This window comes from Hyposmocoma kahamanoa, unplaced genomic scaffold, assembly GCF_003589595.1.
Source record: "Hyposmocoma kahamanoa isolate Upper Pololo Valley unplaced genomic scaffold, ASM358959v1 78, whole genome shotgun sequence".
NCBI classification, from domain to species: Eukaryota; Metazoa; Arthropoda; class Insecta; order Lepidoptera; family Cosmopterigidae; genus Hyposmocoma; species Hyposmocoma kahamanoa.
Window position 1 is genome coordinate 8,904,497 of NW_020653945.1, and position 25,644 is coordinate 8,930,140.

Here is a 25,644-nt window from a genome sequence, read left to right on the forward strand (position 1 = left end):
ATGAACAATTATTTTTGTTCCAATTTTTCCTCGCAGGGCAGGATATTACTAATAATATAGTCCTTCGAGGTTCTTAGTGTTTTAAAAATAATCCTGTATATAAATATCAAACACGTTGTTTGTTTTTTAAATTAGCTAGCATTTAGATTAGTTTAATTATAACTATCTTGGATGCTATATTACTCTAATGAAACACATAATTAAACAAGTTTTGTTGTAATAAAAATTACTTTAAATAAAATATGTAAACATATGTAGTCGAGGTTTCACTCTGACAATAAATTGATAATGTCGAAATCGAGATAGTAAACACGACATAATAATATGGACTGCTGGCCGAACGTACAAGGTTTGTTTGTTTCGACTTACATTCTGTAATTTTTGGGGTATTCTATGCTCTGCTCTATAAAAGAATATACAAAAATAAAATTGGTGTAACGATTCTTTGCACAGAATCAGTGTGTCTAATAAAAATACGTTCTTGTTCATAAATATCAAAATGTTTCACTATAAGATCCTGTAATTATACCTACTATCAATCTATACACTCTAACAATATATAAATTCGATACAGGTAAATTTACCTTTCGGCATAGGTTATCAGTTTAATATTATGCCCAATAATCTATTCGTGTTTTGTTAGGTTATGTTGTTTAGGCATAAAAATATTAAGGAGACTTACTGCCATGTTGATGAGTTGTACTGTCGTTCTTAAGAAATCGAATATTATAACTAAATTGTATGTTTTATCAATTGTATGTGACAGAAACACACGTGATTTTAAAGATTGTGCCGATTGGGCCTGTTTACATTTAGTTTACAGACGACATGGATTGCGTCATTTCATAGTAGTTCTCACAGTTAAAAAGAGATGGAGCTGCTGTATCAAAGTGGCGGTCGCATTCGACAGGGTATAAGAAAACAAACAGTTAAAGCTGATATACACTGTATTTATTTACAGATATATTGAGTACGTAATTATTTTATTACCACTATGAAAGTTCATAAAATATTTATTTCGTGAAAGTTACAGACACAATAGATATTCATAGGTACGATTTGGAAGTGAAGGATTAAAGCATGTGTCCTCTTAGAGAGGACAAAGCCTCAATTAAGCACATTTCAGTTAAAATTTACATTACGTAGCATCCGTTAATACTTATTATTATTATACATAGATAGTCGATTCTACCGTTATAATATTTTGTTTAATAATACAAACAGTCAATACAAATCTGTGTCGTAAATAAATATCTACTATGATCTAACAGAGACGATTTGGTCTTTTTATTGTACTTTTCAGTTTTGTTATGCGTTTTCTATTTTAATTTTAATTATTAATTTTCATAATTTGAAATAAAACAAGCGAGGTTTCTTTTGGGGCGTATAGATGGTGGAGTCCGGCTATTAAATTAATGAAAATTGAAAAAAGTTATTGCTTGTTCAAATACACATAACGTTCGAATAACGTAATATAGAGTAGTAGGAATAATCAAACAAATCGCGAGAAAACTAAACAATAAGCTCTTGATACAGTTTTATAGAAAACTCTACTAGCAGTGAATGTTCCTTAAAAGTTAAATTTAACTAGAACTCAGTATGCAATAACACCATAAACAAATAGAAAACTGGACGTGTAATGAGGACTCCACGATTTAAAGGTGTGAATTATCCCCAGCGTAAAGGCGACCCTGGAGGACGTACGAAGGTAGCCCTGGTCTGTGGAGAGCTGAGCGTACCGGTGCTGCCTCCGGACTCTTCATCTGGGAAGCCGTAGAACGCTAGGTGCCGTCGGTGTGGGAGTTCGTGACCTTTGTGTGACAGCGTCTGAAGCCTACTCCATAGGGAGAATAGACGCTTGGTTTTTTTTGAACTTGGTACGTTATCTGAAAAAAAAAAATACTTGATTTGTGTTTTCTCGAGAATTTAATAAGATACTTGAGATATTTTAAAACCTGTCGAAAGTAATTCAAAGAGAAATGTTTATTACTCATAGGAAATGAAATTATTTTTCCGGATTTAAATCGCATATATTTGTTTGTCTGCAGTCTGCGAGCACGTCATGGATAAACCTTCACATTCAATGAAGTTTGACATACCCCAGGTCCTTGCAAAATAAGTCCATTATCTACCCAGGATGCTGCGAGAGGCCATTGAAATTAAAAAACATCCTAATTTCAACATGGAAGATGGTTTCTCCGTGCCACCAGTTTGGGATCCAGTATTTCCTCTAATGATAAATACCCAAACAGACATAAGACTGCAGTACTAATTAATATGTTTTAGTTTGAATAAACTAAATAAAATTAAATTTAATTAAATAATAAAATTACAATTAATTTCTATTATTAATTAATAATAAATTGAACTTAATAAAAATTCATTCAATAAAATAATTTGTAAAACTTAATGTAGCGTAAATTGGAATGTTTTCTTTGTAAAATTAAAAATAAGGTATTTAATTAATAACTATTGCTATAGTGAAAAAGTAGGATGGTTTGCATCAATATTAGACAACTGGTTGAAGATTGTACCACCTCAGTCAACCGTGACCATGAAACGTCGGTTTGCTTGAAAAAACAAATATACGCGATTTAAATCCGGAAAAATAGTTTCATTTCCTGTGTGTAACAATCGCGAAAACCTAAGAACTCGATATGTATATTACTCATTCTAACTCTCTTATTTGTTATATTTACTTTACAATACTACTTGAGAGTGGCTGCTTTACTATTTGAAAATCGATATCTTGAGTACTTTTACTCTGCAAACCCGTATTGTTATTAAAACATTTGATCAAATAAAAGTCTATCAATGTCAATGTTTGTAACTACCAAAAGAAAAATTCACCAAGACTTGGCTCTATGATTTCATGACAGGCATTTGCCTTTTCCTTGGCGGAACGAATTAAAAAAACGGCTAAAAATAACTTTGTCAAGGTTTACGATCCACTTGTCAATCTTGACAAATGCGTATCTCATTTTATAACCTTTCTAAATAAAACAATAGGAGTTTCGAAGATTTTACTGGAATGAATTTAAGTGCATTGTAATTACCCACCTGAATTACCAGTAACCAACGACAAGTCGTCCTCTCGTTTTACCTTCGTTCCGAGGTTTATTTTATTCGAGAATTTATTCTCCTCATCAATGTTGTTTTCGCTTACAAACTTAGGTTCAACTTGGAATTCATCCTCTGTAGTTAACGAATGCTTAATTCCCTTATTGAAACACGCTAAATGAATTTTAAGAATTAACAAGGGGCTAGTAGCAGCTACTACTGCGTCGTAAATGTTGTGCCTTCCGTCACTATGAAGAAAATATTCGTTGGTTGATATATCATCAATTCTATCACTAGATGCCGTTGAGTCATTGCCTTCAGGATTGTCCAGATCGTCGGTCTCAGGAGTTCTTTTATCAGTTTTGTGCGATGAGAATAGAAACTTTTGAAGCCGGTCTAATTGTCTCGGGTAATTATGCCATTGCTTTTTCCGAAATCCTTCACCATCGTAATAATCCTCATCATTCACGACGTTGTTAATAATCTCCTCTGCTCGAAGATTGTTTTTGTTAAACTTTTCTATTTGTCTCAAAAATGTGTTACGTTGTGGTACACGAACGGGTGTAGTGTAAAATTCTTTGTTCGCAATGTCTCTAGGGTTGAACCTACTACTAAATATATTGTCATTTTGTTGGCCTTCTACGGCGATTTCAGACTCCAGCTGGTTTGTGGACATCATTGGAAGTACATTGCTTGACGAGAGTGCCACTGCTGCGAGCAACAGTACAGGAACAATAAATTGTCGCATCTGAAACAAAAGAGATTTTATTTTATGCAACTGAGTGAATACAATTTTAAGAGTAATATAACCAAAGCAGTGGCAAGGACTCGAATGGTTTAATTACAAAAACAATCAAAGTCTCGTTAATTGGCTCGCGATATCGGGTTGAAGTTTGTTAATTAATATTCAGATGTTGGTCGTTAAATTCGCATTTGCCCTGTTTGGAATATTCAAATGTTGCCCTTGCCTAGGTGAGGATAGGTGCGTACATCCCGCCGCGATTTGCATATATTTTCACCTTCTCCGATAAGATAAAACTTTATCCCAAGATACGTCATTAGTACGAGAGACACCCTAAAAGTTTAATTAGAAATGTTATTAGGATAACTCTTCAGTACTCTCCGTGGAAGTAACAGCAGGTGAGCTGGCGCGCATTGTTTATTAAACGCCGTTGGAACCATCTGGTATTTAATAAGAGAAAATTTGTAAGTAAGATGTTCATGTAGTAGTGTAGTATAACATAATGATAAGACAAGAATGGTAATTCTATACAAACTGCCACTGCGTCCGTCACCTTGAGACATGAGTTGACAAGTCCCACTCATGTGCCTGTAATTTCACCAGCAAAATACTATGATAATAATTAGAATAGTGAATAGTCACGCTTGATTAGGACTACTTAATTTATTGTTGAGATAGAAAGATAATATACTACTAATTAAAAAGAAGCAAGCCGCCTGGACTGATTTGTACCTAAGCGTGTTTTGGTAGCCAGTGTCAAATATAGAATATAAAATTTCCTAATATTTTTTATATTAGGTACTAAGAGGTGTTCGGAAGTAAGTTTATAGATGTATGATCACTTAACATCTTGTTTTGCGAGAATTGACTCATGCTAAAAGTTTACCGCGATGTGTCAAAAATTATAAAAGGAAAAATAAACATTATAGCAGTTATAAACGGTGCTGGAACATTTACTGTTGAATTGTTGCTTCGTTGACTAAGTTCATCTTCTATTTAAAGTTGTAAAACGGAACGTGATAGACCATCTAATATATTTCCGTCAGTAAAAGTGTTCTTGCTGTTCTGTACAGAAAGCGTGGGGAGAGAAGGTCAGTAATAAAGGATATTAATGGCCTCAAGAACAGTAATTAACGGGTTACGAGCGCTGCCACTGACGTTTCACAACAGGCATTAATTAAAGAGCTGTAAAAAATGTAGCCCCCTTATATATGTATAATGACGGTATACCAACTTGGTACTTGGTGCAACGGGCTGGTATCCGCAACTCGACGACAAAGCGCCTATTTTGCGTGTGACGGTATACCAAATGCCAATACTACAGTTTATTTCAAATCAGGAGTTCTTTCTTTCATGTAACTGAACCTCGAACATATCTTGCTTGAAACGTATACAGTTGTCTTCAAAATGTCATTTTATTAATGAAAGGGTACAATCTATCGACTAAGTATTGACATAGTTCCCAAAAAAATCAATCAAATTAAAATATGTTTATTCACAGGTTCGCAAATTAAAATTGAAATCGTCATATTGGTTAAATGGACACCAGATTGTCGAACGAATCACGATAGCAGAGCTCACGTGAAACGTCACTAGGCGACCTACCAAAAATCAGCCCAGACGAAATCATATTAGTTCCAAAACAACAACTTTTAGTAGCAGTAAAGCTCCTTGTGAAACAGTTCGTCCAGGAAAGTAGTGCCATCTTACCTTTTTCTGTCGCCAAGCCGTATATGAGCATTACTGCGTTTCAGTTTTGAAGGACAAGCATGGTGAAATTACTGCCACATTGGACTCTTCAAATAATGTTTGTTATTTAAAGTTCTGAGTGGCACTGCTACTGTTAGTCCATAACAGTTGCAGTGCCACTCAGAACTTTGGACATGTGGGTAATCACCAGGCGGATGAGTAGATCGTCCCGTTACTCGATATCATAAAAAAACACAGAAACGAAAACACGAAAAGCTGAACCTCTCAAGTCTGGGGGAGTTTCTTATTTAAGGAACTTCAGACTCTCTTTAGCTAGAACATTCAATATGACAGAACTTCTCAGACGTGGAAGTTGGGTATTTCTGTTTTTCATAAAGGGAAATAAATTTTTACTTAAAAACTACAGGCCCATCTGTTTCTTGAAATACGTCTACAAACTGTTTTCTGAAGTCATCACGAATCATTTAGCCACAAGACGTTTCGTTGGGGATACGGCTCAATAGATCGCACAGCTATTAGCTTTTGTAAAACCAGTACGTCATTACTGTGAAAGTTGGTAAGTGAAGCAATGTTGCGATTTCTACTTCTGAAAGTTTGTCTATTTTTTAATCGCATACACTGTGGATCTCATATTATTAGGATGGACGTAGGTGTTAGAGTGAAATACGTTGGTTTAAGGCTTGTGTATATTGTTCGGTCTGCATAGTATAAGTGACAAATTGCTAACCAAGCAATACGCATCACATGCTGCAGGTAGATTATAAATATAGTCTGCGTATAATACTACGCGGAGCTGTGCCGTTTCTACAGTTATTTGTGGAATAATCAATTCAGCACCTAAAGTTATATCTCTAAGAATGTTTAACCTATCATTGTAATTTAACTTATTATTACTAGACTAATAACAAGTATGTAATTCATCTAGTATTTTTCTAAAAGTATATTAACTTAGTTGAAAATTATACCGGTATGGAAATGGAACGCAATAAAGAATTTGAATTTGTTCTAAGTTGTTAATTTACTTATAAAGTAATAAACATTTGGCAATAACAAAGTACTTTGGAATCTGAGTTATTACTTTAATTTGGTTAAACGGAATTTTGTTGATATACAAGTACACATTGTGGTAAAGCGTTTGTATATTCAAATAAATGTTGGGTTTATTTCTATCAATGGTACCTAAGTGGCCGGATGCGAGTACAGGTAGATATCGTCGGGTATAGTGTAAATCCGTATAATATGTAGTATTGGTAAAAAGCACGTATCTTCACCAAACCAAATTTCACAGGAGAGGGATTTAACGTTATTAATTTTGTTATTTCAATGTCTACAACATTCATTTTTGCACAATAAGCATTAATTTATGTTGTCTACGGACTGATAACAATAGATTCCCGTAAATCACGCTAATTTGGTTGCCACGACAGTTACGCGGATTTGATTTGGCGACTAAATTACCGAAATGGAGGAGACTCATCATCAAATGCTAGTTATGCGTAATTGCACTATCCCCGACGATATGTATCGGGGCTTATTACTGCTTCTGTACGCCACCTTCTATAAATTTAGTAATTACATACTGAACAACGACCAAAGTCATTTTCAAAGTTTAGTAACGTAGCCCCTATCGCAACTCGCCTTGCCGCGGGACAACGCGGCGACTGTGTGGTGTAACATGCGAAAGCTGCTGGCGGTCAGATGTAACATGTTGGCCCGATGGTTTGCGCGCTGTAGTAAGCAGGTTAATTCACGCTTTTCAAGACCTATTGCCAAGTACACTAGAAAGGCAACCTGTGGTCCAACTTTACGCAGAATGCCATTAGCGCCGTTCGCGTCTAATAAAATTATAACGCTTTCAGGATGTTGATGGGGCTGCTTCGCTTCTGCAGAATGTTTGCGCAGGCGCGTTCCGATGACTATTACGCCATCCTGCGCAAATAGACAGCCTCGCTGCGCTGCAGACTGCGGACCAGCGCCAACTCAATCCTGATGACTGTGGTAGGGAGATATGATTCCCCCATTATGCGCCATTTCCTTGTTAGCAAAAGGTGTTTGTGAGAAAAAGAATTTGCTGACAAACACCATTATAAATATTCATATGTTTTTTCTTTTTGCTAACATAACTACTAAGAAAACTAACTATCACTAACCAATTTTATGGACCCCGTTGTCCGAATTAAAGGTATAATAAATAAAAATAAATTATTCGTATTTAAAACATCGGTGCTTTTCTGTGAATACAAAAACATGGGACAGATTTCAAAAATAACATTGTTTTCAAAATTAGGTCTGGGGACGTTAAACTTAAATTTAAAATTACTTTTAAATTTTTAAACACTGGGTTAAGAGAAAAACTATTATACAAAAACTTAATAACATTGAATTGTAGTTTTCAAGATGCCGTTAGTATATTCCATTTCGTATACCGTATGCAGCGGGAAGGATGATACAACGCGTTTCGTGCGATTGGGCGTTAGTCCATTGGCTACGGATGAAGTCTTCCTACTAGTTCAAAGGAAGAACGGTGGGGGTAAGACTTTAAGTTTATGCGCTCGAAATGCATTAAATAATATAATAATACTAATTTTAAAAGGGTACAACATTTAAGGTCGTATTCTAGAACTCTATTCAATTCTCAAGTCAGGATTGCACTGGCAACACAAGCACTGGAAATACGACCCTAATGGCAGGGACTTAAGTATGATTTCGACTGCTTTAAACCATACTCAAATCACATTAAAATACAGATTTGATCATGTTATAATTTTAGTCGCATATCATTTAAACAGATTAACCTGTAGGGCTACCACGACAGGACGCAACTTCTGCTAGAGCGATATACATAGAGGTCCCGCGCTTTATGTCGCTCTCGCGCAAGGTGCGCCCTGTCGTGCTAGCCCTACTGCTAATTTCTCAGAAAAGCCTTGTATTATAGGAGTTAGTAGAACGGAGTATGACTCCATTGTTATGCAATGAACGAGAGTTAGAAGCTTCGACTCCACAAGAGAGTCGTTGCCAATTAGTTTCTTCGCTCTTCGCTCCACTGAATTCGAGACATCTAACTGGCATTGGGCAGGGCCATATATTATACCATAGTACTCCGTAAGCGATCGAAGTTGTGCTTGATAAAGATTTTAAAGGTGTTCTGGTGTGAAGTACCTCTTGATCCTGGAAAATATGCCCAATATTTTGACAGAAATTTTTACCATGTATTAGATGTAGCGACCACAATTGAGATGGGATGATACGTCCAAAAGTAGCTCAAGGCGGTATATTATATAGGTATAGACACATCATGTTCAGAGAATATTTTTTATTTTATTTTTTATAATTAATTTTTTCACCATGTTGTACCGTCATGATATTCATATATTTTTTGTAAAATAACTACATTATTGTGTTGTGATTATTTATATTATACAAAGATCGAACACTAAGAAAAATTCCTTCAACCCGACAGGACTTGAACTTGTGACCACGCTGTACCGCTGTGCTCTGTCAACTCAGGTACAGGCGGATTTTTTTATGTTTTAGAGAATGTACTATGTAATAAGAATGTAATAAATAATAAATACAAATAAAAATTATTTATTTTCAGACAAATAAGTCCATAGTACATTAGTTACAAAACCTTAAGAACTATTTTAGTAACATGTACGCTAAAAAACAAAAAATATGAATTTAGTGATATACAAATTATGCAATGTCTTTATAGTAATAACAATAATAATAATAATATTAATACTAATGTTTTAGGCCATGGAAGACGTGAGAGTCTAAATTAGATGTCCGAAATAATAATAATCATAATACTAATGTTTTAGGCCATGGAAGAGGTGTGAGTCTAACATAGATGTCCGAAATAATAATAATCATAATATTTTATTTTTTCAATACAGTTATAATTTATTAATACCTATTTGATTTTGCTTGGTGAGGTTGATGTTTATTTTAGGTCGCGGCCTTAGCTTAGGTAGTTAGGTCTTATATTGTGTTATGATAGGTAAAACAAAGTCACAAACGGCATCGAATTGTGTGAAACTGATTGCCTCAGCACAGTACGATTGACATAGGAAAAGTAACCATCATAAGTCTACTTCTATTCGTGAAAGCTTAGTAATTTACACATGATATAGAATTTTAACAGTCTGACATAAATAAAAATAATGTTACAGTGTGTTTGTCATTTGTATACAAAAAGATTTCTAATTGGTTTTTACATTTCAAAATAAAAATATCAGTGAAATATGTTTCCCGATGATACACGACTGCCTCTGACATTTTTCTCCTTTGAACTTTGAAATTTCGCAATGCTTCGTTTGCTTAGCTACGGCCCCTGGTCTAATGATGCGGAGGCTCCTATATTCAAATGATCAAACGCGCCCCTCACGAACAAACAGACTACATTTATCCGTAAAGCTGTACGTGTCGACCAAAGTACAGTATCATTTCCCACTCATGCATTAAAATTGTTGTACTTATTAGAAAAGTAACAACAATAATTATTAGTACCTTATCTTTCTGAAGCCCCCTTCATTTAGGTAGGTATTAGGTTTCGGTAGGTATAAATTTAACTCAAATAATTTTTTTTATGGTATCGAGTGACGGGACCAACAAGTTGTGCACCTGTATAATTATTCTCATTTTGAACACAATCGGTTAATAGGGCTTGAACGCTCCCAGGGTAGTACATCTGTCTATTTCTTTTATATGATTTAGTATCCAGTTCCATCCAGTTAGATGTCAACTAACCAGCCAGAGACAATAATTAATGTTTAAAAAGTCGTCATCATCTTGCGTTGCCGTTCCCGTTCAACTTTGTGTACGTCATGTATCAGCACGTGTCAGCACTGCGACGACTATAGTTGCGCTGGAGTTGCGCGTATGTATCGCGCATTTTGATAAAAGATAGTTTTAATTTTAGTTCTGTTAGTTAATTTTAGTAGTTTTTTTTAAATGAAGCTACTACATAAAATTGAAAGTGTCAACTCTAGTGGAGTTTAAAAGCTTTTTTTTTTGCAACGCGATGTTTGCGCGCGTTCGAATATATTCACTACTACACGCAGATAACGTTTACGGCGAAACGCGCGTCGTCGGCGCGTATAAAATACGAGTACGTCGTGTGCATAGCTGCCGTGTCACACACATCTCTATTATCTTAAGATAGGCTACTTTATAAGAGTACCTACAAAATATTATTTTTTTGTAAAATGTATTTACGAAGATATAGTATACGCCTAATGTTTGCGTCTCATTAATTGAATGCTATTATAACGCGATTTTCATTCATCTTAACTTAGTTGAAATAGGCAATACAATAACAAAGCGTTTGGCGATAATACGTATACCTACCTCTCGCAATTCGAGTTGCGTGATAGAATTCTTTTTTTTTACTTTAATTATATAAAATAAATAAGAAAGTATGTAAGATAATACATATAATTATTATCCAAAGTGGATTTGCCAACGTCAGAATTGTTATAATTACATTTGTAATGATAATGAAAGACAGAATTTTATTTGCATTTTTATGATTAGGCCCACATTAATTTGATCCATATTTACTACTTTCCACTTTTATGAATCTTATACTTAATTAAATAATGTGTCATTTAAAAACAAATGGTTTTATTAACATACCCAAACATACCTAAACTTTTTACTTTTCGTTGGTACAGGAACTATTTATAATTTATATCATAAAATATTTGAAATGCCTATTTGCTGTAAATGAATATACATGAGATAAGCCTTTGGCCAAAATTTTGATGCTAGTAATGGGCAGGGTCACGTAACTCAAAATAGGTGATACGCTTTACACGATGTGTATGACATTCATTGATGCTTAGAATAAATAAAATCATAAAAAAATAACGATGACACTTACAAAGACAAAAAAGCCTGTTATAGGAAAGGTTCATTACATCGATTTTGCGTTAAACAATTGTTTTTGTAGAAGTTAGTTACACGATTTTGAGATATTGCATAAAATTCATTTCAAACTTAGTTTCCCAAAACTAATGATTTAAAAAATAAGTGAGATTGGTGTGACACGGCAGATAGGCTCTTACCTGTATATTTTAACTTATTATCTAAGGGTGAGGTCAGACGAGCATAATTTTGTGAGTTGTGAGTTGCGTTATTTGCGTTGCGCAGTTTGCGCTCGACCGGAATTCGGTTGGAGCGTCAGACGAACGTTTATTTTATTCAGTTGCTTTTTAAGCGTTTATACCAAAGTGACCCCTTCCCTCATCCCTACCTCCACCCGCGTCAGCCCGTCACTCAATGCGACCGAAAGTCAGTCGTCATTACGCCCGTGAGTAGGCAGATAACTCATTTAGCGTCGTCGTGTGAAACAAACCGTACTTTTATATGAAACCGAATGCAGTGCAAACTACGCCTCTCAAACTACGCGACTCACAAGTCACAAAATTACGCTGGTCTGGACTAATAAATAATGTGTCACAAATATTATACGTCAAATTAAAGAGACATACTACATGTTAATACACAGAAGCCCTTAAAATTACTAAGCGGAAAACTCGATACTGGCGATATGTAAAGGGTAGCACCATTACGCAAAAAGAAGGAGAAAAAACATTTTAATATCAAATTTATTCTTAAAAATATCATGTATACCGTAGATTGATGTATTGATGACTAAACAATAATGTTTAATGTTTTATTACTATTTATTCACCAGGGATGACCTGTTTGTAGATGTGGGTTAACTTCCCTATAAAGTAATGGTAAGTAGGTCGGTACAAGATAAATATGCCTGACCCAGAGCTCGTCCTATCATTCCTTTGGGAAATTCCCTATAAACTTCCTTCCTGTTAGAGCAACCTCCGATAAGTTTTGCTGTACTTAAGTTAAACGTGAAAGAAGCATTTTTTACCGATTTCGGAAAATGCGTGTTCTTAATTTGTGATTTTTTTATGATACCAAGTGACGGGATGAACACGTCGTGGGCCTGGTGATAACCGACACACCTGTACTTAACAGTTGCCGTGCCACTTAGAGCTTTACATCACAAAGATCTGATAAGTGATGACAACAAGTTGACAAGTCCCATGTGCCTGTAATTTCACCAGGACCCTTTACCTTTAACAGCTTGGCGGCAGAAATAGGTAAGGTTGCAGTATTACCCTGGGCGGACTCTTTTACAAGGAGCTCTACTGCTACTATCATAATTAACCTAATCGACATTTTTAGCGAAATCGATTTACTGACATATCCGAAATCAGCGAAACGACGTATTCTGAACGAAGTATAGATGTGTGAAATGTTTTATATTATATAACATGAAACACACAATTATAATTCAAATGCAATTTCAATAGACATTTTAGTAAATTCAAAAATAATTTTATTAATCATTAATTTATAGGTTTCAAAAAGTAATAACATTGACAAATGTAAATTACACAGATTAATTAAATTCATACTTTAATGAAGACACGCACTATACATTTTTCATTAAATTATTGAAAAGTTTTATCGATATATCCCATTTTCAGGAAACGCAGAGTAATAAAGTAACATTTGCACGGAGTTTTACAATATTAATGAGTTTTTAAAAAAAAAAAACAGTTGTTCCGCTCATTTGAAGAAAAACTTACTTACATAGAATTTTCACGGCATGAAAGCCATTAAAATTATAAATAAATATTTGTAATAAACGCGTAGAGAATTTGGTAAGCGCAGTTGGTTGGAGTTTTTCTTCGTGTTCTATCTTTGTATTATTAATTTATTTGCATCAACAATAAAGTCAAATATCTGCTTTATGAAAAGTGGTTTCCGCGGCTTGTAGACGTTAAACAACAGCTCCTAAGTCCGGAATTAAATGTAATCTCGAGTTGCATCTCAACCTCTCCTATATTAATAGAATATTATCATCAGAGTCTCGGATGATACCATCTCAAGTGACCAAATCTTCAACCGTACCTGAAGAACTGAGTGACGTTTATTAATAAACGGACATTTTGACAGGTCTCAAGTGATGCTCAAAATTTATACGCCAATCATTGACTTACAATTATATATGGACGTCGGGTCCGCGCTAAAAAGTGTCCGCACTTGTAAGGCGCTAAAATCGTATACAGAGCGCGACACTCCGCTTTAGTCTTCATTTGTTCTACTGACAGCGCGATACTGCGATGACATTACAATTTAAATTTCGAATAGGTTGACTTGGGACATTTTTTTCGTGGTTTTTGTATTAGACCCGTCGTCCATTTATTTGTAAGTCAATGACGCCAATGATATCTTTGGTATAAGCATTCAATTCATATTTATTAATAAATCGACTGTGAACTGGCAACCGGTACTATCTCAATTTTGGCAACTTTGAAAAAACATTTATGTAGCATCTGGTTTTATTAAATCAAAATACGTAGTGTACATACATACACTTGTAATAAAAATATCTAAAAACTACGTATTTTTATTTAATAAACCAGATGCTGTATAAATGACGCAAACAATTTTTTTCTCCATCTGTAAAGTTGTCAAAATTGAGATAGTACCGATTGCCAGTTCACAGTCGAAATGCAATTTACTTAAATAGGAGTTTAATGGCGATTTTGCATTTGAGGTGTATACTGGATTATTTTCGAGTCAAAGTCAAAGTATCATTTATTCCATACGTAAAATAAATTTACACTTGAAAACGACAAATTTAAGCTACTGCTCGTTGAAATACTAACAAGCTCGTAGGCCTATACTATACTAACGTCACAAACAACAACTTTTGTCCATGATTTATAATAATTATCGATACCTTCAATGAACACTACGCCATTCTTTTTTTATAATATTAAATGTCACACATGTGTGTACAAACATGTCGGGCGTCTGATGGTAAGCTACATGCCTATTTATTACAGTTGCAGTGCTACCCACTCAGAGCTTTAAATCGCAAAGATGTGAGGGGCACAGCCATTGCGCCCGTCACCCTGAGACATAAGTTGACAAGTCCCATGTGCCTATAATTTCACCAGCAATGTAAGTAATGCTGACATTACTTCTTGGCGGCAGAAATAGGTAAGGTGGCAGTTCTACCCTGAATGAACTTTTTCACTAGGACCTCTACTGCTACTAATTTTAATTTTTGGACTTAATTTTTGGACCTGGTCTGTTTTTTTTTTCACAAAATTCAGGGAACATAATATGAAGTAAATAAATATGACTGTTTACAAAAATAACAGAAAATGATAAAAAAAATTAAGTTGACGCAGTGTTTCAGTTTGAAACTAGGGAATTCCCTGTACTATGAGTACCAGAGTAACGGAATTCACTATGTGACGCAACCCAGAACACCCAGACCAGAACCAATTTACCGGGAATCGAAACCGAGATCGAATCGAATTCATTAGGCTACCGTGACCGTCAAAATTTTTCAAATTTTAATAATTCATGAGATTTTACTTTTGTAATAAAATAAAATATTTAAATAGACGGCTGAGGGTTGCCGGTGAGGACGAATGCACGTTTGAACATACTACTTTACTACCAAATACAGATCTAAAAAGTGTATGTATAATAAAAAGTTAAAAGTTTGTTTTTGGTAAATTTATTACGTTTTGTAAAAAGTCATGGAATAATAATTGTTGTTTATGATGTTAGTAATATAGCCCTGCGAGGATATTATTATTTTACAAATGATCCTGTATTAATATCGCAAACGCCAGACTTTCCAGAGCTTCAATCCGAAAATTTAATAAAATGTTATTCATTTTGTATGAAAAATCATTTTATTAAATTTGATCAACTTCTACTGTCGCGATTTTCTTCGATCCATACAATTAAATCATCGGTATAAGAAGCTAAATCTATCATCATTAAAAAAATAGTCAATTTTATTCATTTTGAATGAAAAACATTATATGAAATTCTGCTGTCCCGATTCTTTCGTCTCTTACAATGAAATGATCCCTTCATAAAACTGAGTTGAACAGCACAAAAAAAAATTTTGATAAATTTTATTCATAGTCAATTTTTTGGCCAACTCATGCTTGGTCAAAAAATTTACTATGTCAAATTTGTTTTCACGAGAAAAAAGCCTTAACTTGGTTCCTAAGATACTTTTCTTGTATCTTCTGTGGTTTCGGATTTACCCATAGTGTTGCTTTGTCTTTAAAAAAACACTCTGTATATGAATGATGAATAAAGTCCTATTTCATTTAATTTAATTTAATAGACTGATGCGATGGTCCGTGGATACTACGAACCAGTACAATGGTAGATTAGTTTTGAAAATTAGTGGTGCACATTTATGCGTGGTGTATTTTAAACCTAACACTAGCTTAAGTATTTTTCTTTACTTTACTTTAACTGTCTCAGTGGAAGAACGGTTACCATGCCGGACTGAAACGCAGTCGTCTCGGGTTCGATTCCCGGGTCGGCAGAAATATTGGTATGGCCTACATTTATTTCTCTCCTGAGTTTGAGTGTACTTTGTGGATGTCTATGTGTGTGTCCAAGGCACCCGCGACACAGGGTTTCCCTAGTGCGGGGTTATGTTGAGTGTGTGCGTTGTTATTATTGTTATTATTATTATTATTTACTATTAAATAATAGGGGTTAAAGTATGAAATTGCCGATTTGTACTGAAAATCTAAATTGTTTATTTTTTAAATTTTTAACAAATTTATTTAATCAAAATAGTTGCCATTATTATCTATACATTGCTGCCATCTAATGGGAAGGTTATTAATGCCTTTGCGATAGAACTCCGACGATCTAGACTGCACAAACTGTGTGAAAGCATTTTGTACTGCCTCCTGGGAAGAAAACTTCTTGTCACGTAGATAATTGTCCAAATCACGAAAAAAATGGTAGTCCGTTGGAGCAAGGTCTGGTGAATACGGAGGATGACGAATGGTTTCTAACTGCAGTTCCTGAAGGGTCAAAATGGTTTCTCGTGCTGTGTGAGGTCTCGCGTTGTCGTGGAGCAATAATGGTGAAGATCGATTCATGAGTCGGGGCTGTTTTACTGCTAGTTTTGTCAACATGGTTCGGAGTTCGGCACAATAGACATCTGCCGTTATTGCTTGACCAGATCGGAGAAAACTATAGTGAATAACACCATGCTGAGACCACCAAACAGTTACCATTACCTTTTTATTGGTAAGTTTTGCTTTAGGACACTGTTGTGGCATTTGACCTGGGGTCAGCCATTGCATTTTTCTTTTCCGGTTATCATAAAGAATCCACTTTTCATCACATGTTACAATTCGATCCAATATTCCTTCATTTCTGTACCGGTTCAACAAGGCAACACAAGTTTCAACACGCGTTTCTTTCTGCAGATCAGTCAAATCATGAGGCACCCATTTTTCGTATTTTTTTATTTTATTGATTTGACGCAAGTGAGTCAATATTGTGGGTAAGGTAACGTTAAACCATGCCGCTAATTCCTGGGTAGTTTGACTAGGATCGGCTTCCACTATCTCTCTTAATTCATCGTTATTCACCTGTGTGGGCGGTCTTCCTCGTGACTCGTTCTTTAAGTCGAAATTTCCATCACGAAAGCGTTTAAACCAAAATCGCACGGTGCGTTCATTAGTAGACCCCTCTCCAAACGCAGCATTGATATTGCGGGCTGTTTCTGCCGCGTTAGTTCCGCGTCGGAACTCGTATTCAAAAATCACTCGAATTTTCGCAGTATCCATCTTTCTTGTCTAAATTGAATAACAAAAACAATTGAAAGTCGATATTCAAATGTTTCAAATTTAAAAAAAAAAATCACAGAAACCATTTGAAAAAAGTTTCATTCGAAAACCTCAAACCATGAAGATTCTATGAAAATTCAAAGAACCTATTGCAATAAAACGGCAATTTCATACTTTAACCCCTAATATTATGGCTGAATGTCTCTGAAATATATGGATTATTATTATTGTTAAATATTCGTATAATATAAAGAGGCTAAAAAGTATTTAATTACATACAAGGACAAAGTTTTCAGCAACGTATGCGCGGCAAGAGAATTTATCCATTGAATGCAAAAGTTTTGTTTACTTACCAACGTATAAACGCTTATTCAAAGGCCGGAGTTATACACTTTATTATAGGAATGTCGAGAATATGTAGGTATATTTAACATCATGTTAATTTGATAGGCTAGAAGAGAGGTACCCGACTTTAGGAAATGTTCTATTTTTTTGTGATACTATGTGACGGGACCAACAAGTCATGCGCCTGCTAATAAGTGACATGTCTGTCCATAACAGTTGCAGTGCCAGACACAAAAATCTGACGGGTACTGCCACTGCGCCCGTTATCCTGAGACCTAAGTTGATAAGTTCAAAGTGCCTGTAATTTCACCAGTACCCATACTCTCCAAAATCGAAACGCAGTAATGCCCACATTATTGGATGAACTCTTTCACGAGAACCTCTACTGCCACAGTATTGTCTATGCAGCGACATAAGTATATAGACATATATGTATTTTGTAATTGAGTACCCGTTATAACCACATAATCACTGTATATGTAGTAGTAGAAGACACAGACCAGAGGAATATTTTATCGTAATAAATTTACTGTAACCCGCAGACATATTAATCTCATAGAACTTGTGTTCACTCAATCGTTACACCATAACAGCCCAAGCTTTCGGCAGACTGAATCGTATGTGCACCAATTCAAGCAGTGAATTCGAATGACTTTGCCAGGGCAACAGTGTTTGATTATTTTCGTTACATTCGCAAAACATAAATTTAAACCTTTCCATTGGTTATAAATAAATCATGTAGTTCAGTTCATGTAGAAATAATGACATCAAAAAAGAACAAGGACATAAAAAATCTACAACGTAATGCTGGCTTGCCACGGCCTGTGATTTCAGACGCGCCGATTTGTACGTGCGAGCTCGCGCCACGCACTCACACACGGGCGAGTCCGGGCAGCCTCGGGCGACGCTCTTATTCTGTATTCAAGTATGTGTTGAAAACTTAGGCCACGCGCGTTTTCACGCCGCGCCTTTGAAGTTATCGACCTGCGGCGAATTCGAACAGGCTCTCCATGAGAGAGTATTAGCGCGCTCGGACGGCCCTTTTCCCACGGCCGGCGCGAGCTCGCACTGCGGGGACCGTGAAACCACCGGTCGCGGGAAGCCTCTTTCAGGACCATTCACACACATTTGGGCCGCGCTGCGTCATGGGCTCAAAAAAAAAATACCAATGCGTATATTTTATTTGAACTCGTCTGCACATGTCTGTTTACGGGCCGGCGCCGGCGCCGGGACGGGCCTGGAGTTCATACAAACTAGCATGACCCGTCCACGTCTGGGGCACGGTCCTGCTGTGTGTGGATAATCCTTTAATGTCGCAACCTTGATGTAAAGCCAAATCTGCAAAGTGTAAAATTTTCAGGCGAGGGGTACCTCTTCTCTATACTTAAATAGGAGAGTTATGCAATTGTACATTACCTATATTTAACTTGTCTCAAGCAATTCGTATTATTTTTTACTTTCATGTAATAAAATCACTTTTGACGTATGATTACATGTGGCTTTATTATACCAGTAGCATTTGCAAGAAAGTCCCAAGGGCACATTTACGTATTGTTCGCGTCATAACAACGCGATGCATTTTTTATTATAACAAGCTCGAGTTTATTCGTGAAAGCGACTCAGACGTACGTTTAAATATGCTACGAGGTTTGGTCTCGCAGATAGGCAACAGCAGAGTGGAAACCACTGTACCCGATTGCAGCGTCGAATTTAAATAGTCTTCACAAAAGTTGTTTTACCGTCATCAATTTAAAAAAGTGCGTAAAAGTAATAATCAACATTACGGTACTTTAACTATCGCAATTGCACTAGACTGTACAACATGGCGTCTATGGTGCCATTCGCGGCGAGCTTTGCTACGCGCTCGCGGCGTGTTAGCTTCCTCGCTTTAAACCTGCGCGCAATTCGCCAGTGTGATAAGGTCCTAATTTCCTATATTTTCCCCTATATTGTAGTACATACAACAACACAGTAATTACAATCGTTCATCCAGATCTAAAAGGTGACCGCAACATTCCGTAACTGTATACAGAGGGATGAATAGCACAAAGGCACCAAAATGTGTGCCATCTCAATAATCGGATCGGCTTATTGTTTGCAATTTTATTAGCTACGTGAATTAAGAAAACGCAGTTTTATGAGTTGCTTACTTAAAACAGACTTTTGTTGTAATTGTTACAAAAATACACGGAGAAAATATGCTTTGTGTCGACTCTTGAATGAGAAGAGCATCTTCTTCTCATTCAATTCATATGGAATCCCGTAAGCGAATGGCTCGTATGTATATGCGGTGAAAGAATGGAGTAGTACATATCAGTTATTGGATGGACGTTTTTGCCAATGAAGATGAAACACTATTAAGACACGAAAAGGAAGAATTGAAGGGTTATAGATAGAGTAAAGGAGACACAGATCGCTTTAGCCATTTAAATTTAGCACAAAACTAGAATTTTTTTATAACATGTTAGTTATTTTATTGTTTTTTTGTGGATGGTAAATGAATAGTTGTAATGGTAATCCGTTAAAAACAGTGCTTCCTGTTTGAGTTAAATTTTTGCACAGTTAAAACAAAGGTAAAACAAATATTTAGAAAATTCCCTATAAACATAACTTTCCCTGATAGTTAGGTAAAAGGGTTAAGTTCCCATCTATGTTTCAGGGTGATGGGCGCAGTGGCAGTGCCCCTCAGATCTTTGCGATTTAGGACTCTGAGTGGTCCTGCAACTGCTATAAATATAAACATAAATTGTAAGGAATTCTGTAGGGACGCAGTGCCAAAATGACATTGTAGTTCTCAAAGTGTATAGTTCTTTACTACACGTAATTCAAAGGCATTAAATTGGTTATACTGCATAATGATTCTGTAATCTTTACAATACACGGTGGAAAAAATCAATGGGACATGAAGGGGAAGTAAGTAAAATGCTTAAGATAGCAAATTTTACGTAAATTAAACATTCTTTTATTTTTCGTAATATAAATAATGCATTCACAGATTTTTTTGAAAAGTCTGAAAGCTATTTTATTATGCCAATCGATAGGATCAATGATAAGGATGAAATCTCTCTAATAAACACTGGGTCTCTCTATTAAAGACGTATTCTTTTCATTTATAGTTGGTTCGATTCCCGGTACAAGTAAACTTTTAAAACATACGTGAATGAAGTTACTTATATTCAGAAAAGTAAAATAATATTTCATATAAGTAAAATTAGCTAACTTAAGCAGTTAAGGTAGTTCCCCTTCATGTCCCATTAATTATTTTCACCATGTATAGTGATGAGTAACGTTTGACATTGTAGCTGTTTAGTACTTAACTGTTGTGAAGACACCACTTTCGTACAGAAACGTATAGAACCTAATATATATACATATATACAACAATATAAATTCGACTTGCAAATTTTCTTGTAAACATTTTCTAATTTCGAGGAGACTGAGTAGGGAATGCAATAACATTTTTGATTAAACTCGCAACCCTACATCCATCAACGCCGTCGTCCGTTCACTCACTCGTAAAATATAATATTTGTTACAAAACACAACCAATTGTAAAAGAATATATGGATGCAAATATTGTAACACCCGGGTTGTACTTTAGACACTTTATCAGCAGTAGAGCTCTTTGTAAAAGAGTTTGTCCAGGGAAGTACTGCCACCTTACCTATTTCTACCGCCCAGCGTTCCGGTTTGGAAGGGTAAGGGTGCTCGTGAAATTACGGGCACATGGGACTTGTCAATCTATGTCTATGGTGACGGGCACAGTGACAGTGCCCCTAAGATCTTTGGGATTAAAAGCTCTAAGTGGCAGTGCAACTGTTATGGATATCACTTGCCGCTAGGCGCACGTCCCGTCCTTAACTTGGTATTATAAAAAAAGACGATTGTGTAAATGTGAGCAAGATCATATAATTTCTTGGACCATCTTAATTCTTTTAGTACTAAGATCCAATTTACTATGGAACAAGAGAATTGTGGTACTTTGGCTTTCCTAGATGTTTTAATTAAAAGAAATCCTAATATCACATTGAGCCATGCTGTACTTCGAAAGAAAACCCATACAGATAGGTATCTCAATGGTAATTCCCATCACCATCCTAGCCAGTTAGCTACCGTGGGCAAATCTTTGTTTCAGAGAGTACATGGTGTCTGCGACAGTAATCATATGGCAGGGGAACTTCAGCATATAAAGCAAGTCCTACATGCGAATAAGTTGAAGATTCCACGCCAATGCCGCAGGCCTCGTGTGAAACCACCAACAGTCGAGCGAAGACCTGCCATCTTATTTTACGTGAGAGGTGTTACAGACAAGATCGGAAGAGTCGTCAGGCGTGCATCTATCAAGACCTATTTCAAGCCCCTGAGGAAGATTTCTCAGTACCTGAGACCCGTGAAATGTAACATTTACAGGATGCAGGAGTTTACAAGCTTGACTGTGAGTACGGTCTCTCTTATATTGGACAAACAAAGCGAAGTATTTGTACCCGCGTCAAAGAACATATAGCTGATGTCAAACACCGTCGCGTAAACAAGTCTGCAGTCTGCGAGCATATCATGGATAATCTTACACATTCAATGAAGTTTGACAAACCCCAGGTCCTTGCAAAAGAAGTCCGTTATCTACCCAGGATGCTGTGAGAGGCTATTGAAATTAAAAATCATCCTAATTTCAACAGGAAAGATGGTTTCTCCGTACCACCAGTTTGGGATTCAGTATTTCCTCTAATGAAAAATCCCAAACAGACATAAGACTGCAGTACTAATTAATATGTTTTAGTTTATCCTAATTTCTATTAGTAATTAATAATAAATTGAACTTAATAAAAATTCATTCAATAAAGTAATTTGTAAAACTTAATGTAGCGTAAATTGGAATGTTTTCTTTGTAAAATTAAAAATAAGGTATTTAATTAATAACTATTGTAACTATAGTGAAAAAATAGGGTGGTTTGCATCAATATTAGACATAACTGGTTGAAGACTGTACCACCTCAGTCAACCGTGACCATGGGACCTGTAAAGGGCCCGAAACGTCTGTTTGTTTGAAAAAACAAATATACGCGACTTAAATCCGGAAAAATAGTTTCATTTCCTAAGATCAAATAAATTTTTTTCAATATTTTTATTAAATATCATGTGATATCATATCTAAGCAACAAAATACCAACACCGAAATGTGATAGTGTCCTTGAAACTTACTTCTTTTCGCGGAATCCATATACACGTTGTTAATTTTTGGCGTATAAATTTATTATTAAAAAACCCTTTTGACTCTGCGACACTCTTTGTGAAATGATCCACATTTATTTTTAAGAATTCTAACATTACCGTCATGATATCAATCTATTTTTCTGTGAAAATACTCTACTAGCTTAATATTATTGTTACAAAGATAGAACAAACGCAAAGATTCCTTCGATTCGTTTGGACTCAAATCAGCTACTATTGCCTCAACGTGGCTACTGCTCTGCCAACTGAGCTACGAATCGAGGCAGTAGATATTTTTACAAATAGATTAAAATTATATTTCCAAAAAACACAATTTTAGTGGGTGCTTACGACTTAATAAAGTAAACAACGATACTACAAGCCAACACCGTAAGCATTATGTTCGTATCGCGAGATCCCGAAAGATAGACAACTATTCTTAAAATACTCTCAAAAATTCAAAACACCTTGCATTTTGAGTTTTTTTTATGAGACCTAGTGACGAGACGAACTTGTCAATTAGAAATGTCCTTAGAATTGTCTAAGAACATAATTGACCTACAAGGACATTTAATAATTTTGTTTGATTGATCAATAACTAATTCAGTTTTGAAACTCGTGTTCTAAACGTCATTGTCAAAAGGTTTTGTTGGAAATTTGAAAAGGGAAAAATAAAAAAGCAAAGGGGTCGATCTATGTGTTCGGGAGTGTATTGTATAAGCCAAAAATACGTACAGTTAAAGTACGACATTTTTTAAATAGAATGAAATTCCGTTTCAAAATTCGAAACATTGGCATTGTTCGAATCTATATTTTAATAATTAAAATTTAATAATATTTATGAATAAGACAAAATTAGAACACCATTAAAATTATGAGAACCTGCGTGTTTTGTAGATGGCTTAATTCTTGTCCCTGCGACCCCGCTCTTGTGAGTGTGTGCAAGCGTGCGTGTGTGCATGTATGTTTGCAGTTTACTGTTTCCTTTTTTTTTGTAATGTTAATTATGTACAAAAATAGCAAGACAATGGTGGGTCCAAATAATAACAAAAATATCTTAAGTGCGAATCACTTGAGTGCATATCAACGTTTACTCATTGATTACGTATTGTTTAACGGTTGTAAACAACTCCACTTTCCGCAACTTAGCACTTAAGCCTAGGACTGCAATAAGTTGGCTAGTTTTAAACAAAAAAGATTTATTTCTTCTAAAATGTTATTTTGTCTATAGTCATTTCAAAAATAACATTGAAAAGCGTATTTTAAAAATAGACGGGAAGGTTTAAGTTTACAATTCATGGAAAACGCCCGAACAGTTCTGGTCATCCCTAAAGATACATCTTTGTTTTTTCATCATGATAATGCCATACCACATAAATCTTTATAAAGCTGTTAAACTTATAGCAACTAGGTTGGGATATGTAACTTCGTCCACCGTGTTCGTCCTTTCAGATTGTCACTAGTTTCGGATCTTACAAAATGTTTGTATAGACATGACTTTGATCTTATGATACTTAGAGCTGTATTGTATAAGTAAAGAAAGGAAATTTTTATGAAAGGGGGATTCTAATATTACCCCAAAGATGGTAAACGATAGTAGATCAACATGGCCTATACATAATTAATTTTTTTTAGTTTAACTTAAACATTTATTTTTTACATATTTTTTATTTACAGCTTTTTGGTCATCTCATATATTGAGAGTTTTTAATAGTTCATCTTAATTACTTCTGATAGTATTTTCTAAGACGCCGATTAAAGGAATTAAAGGAATTTCTATCGTTGTCGTATGTAGAGGCGGTGTGTGAAAATAAAATCAGAATAAACGTGGATCATTGTGGATGTGGAGACCATTTCATTATAATTATTTTAAGTAAAATATATAATTTTACATAATTTATCTAATTACAAAAGAGATGAAAGATAGAAGGTATAGAAATATTATGATATTTATTAATATTTAAAGATTTTAAAGACCGTCCTTTATGCGACTATTCGCATAAAGGGCTATTCACTTATGAGCAGGGCTATCCTGAATGACAAAAATCGTAAGTCAATGTAAACTCGCTGATTTTAAAAATATGTGGATGATCCGTGGTTGCGAATGCAAATGCAGATGTCCACCGTATCCCAATGCCGCAGATCAAGGTTGTGGTTTAATTATAAATACAGAAGAGCTTGAGATATAGTTTGAGAACAGCGCGACATTTTTACCGATACATGCTTAATACCGGACCGTATGTGATAAATTTACATTATTATTGAAATCGTGAAGACAAGTTGAGTATAATTTATTTGATAGATATTGTCACAAAAAAGTGACTGATCATCTAGAATTTCATGTAAACTCTACATTAATAACAAAAGACATTGTAAGTTTAGTAATATGTAATTTAAGTAGGTTACCTTTCCAGTGATTCCTTTTTATATATTATCTTATTTTTCTATATTAAAGAAAACTAGATAATTAGCGCTATGTTAATTGGTTGCAGAAAAGTCTGACACTTTTACCAACTACGTAATCCATTTAAGGGTTGAACTCCATTTGTCTGTTTGAGGTAGGTTCAATTTTAGCTTCCCATCTAAATATTTTACCAAATACGTGTTGATCGATTGATTTTGCATCCACTTCTCGTTATTTGAATGTGCTTAAACTTCAGCGAATGTCTCATGGGCAATAAAAAGGCAGCTTATTGCAAAGTTTGAAATTAATAACAAGGGATTATGAAGTTTTGCATTTTGAAAAGAACGTATAAATGCGTCAAACAAATTTTCCTTCAGGATAATAATGATAAATTCAAAAGTCTATATACAGTAACCAATTGTTTGTATTTTTTATGATATCAAGTAACGTCCCGTTACTTTACAAGTCGTGCACTGCTGGTAAGCGACACGCCTGTCCAT

The 25,644-nt window shown here is 35.2% G+C and overlaps 1 protein-coding gene across 1 annotated transcript; it reads right to left on the reverse strand.

The window, feature by feature from the left end:
- Positions 1 to 936: 936 nt before the first annotated feature.
- On the reverse strand, positions 937 to 7,168 carry LOC113233036. The gene is made up of 3 exons (XM_026467987.1): positions 7,151 to 7,168; positions 3,061 to 3,808; positions 937 to 1,886 (listed from the first exon to the last, which is right to left on the reverse strand). Exons 2-3 carry the CDS (start codon positions 3,806 to 3,808, stop codon positions 1,669 to 1,671), a joined length of 966 nt encoding a protein of 321 aa, XP_026323772.1. The 5' UTR covers positions 7,151 to 7,168; the 3' UTR covers positions 937 to 1,668.
- Between the last annotated feature and the right edge of the window lie 18,476 nt (positions 7,169 to 25,644).

Excerpts from the sequence above, each read along its gene's own strand:
- LOC113233036 (XM_026467987.1), bottom strand. The coding sequence starts at position 3,808 with ATGCGACAATTTATTGTTCCTGTACTGTTGCTCGCAGCAGTGGCACTC. Across the intron at positions 1,887-3,060 it reads GTTGGTTACTGGTAATTCAG|ATAACGTACCAAGTTCAAAA; the intron begins GTGGGTAATTAC and ends TTTTTTTTTCAG.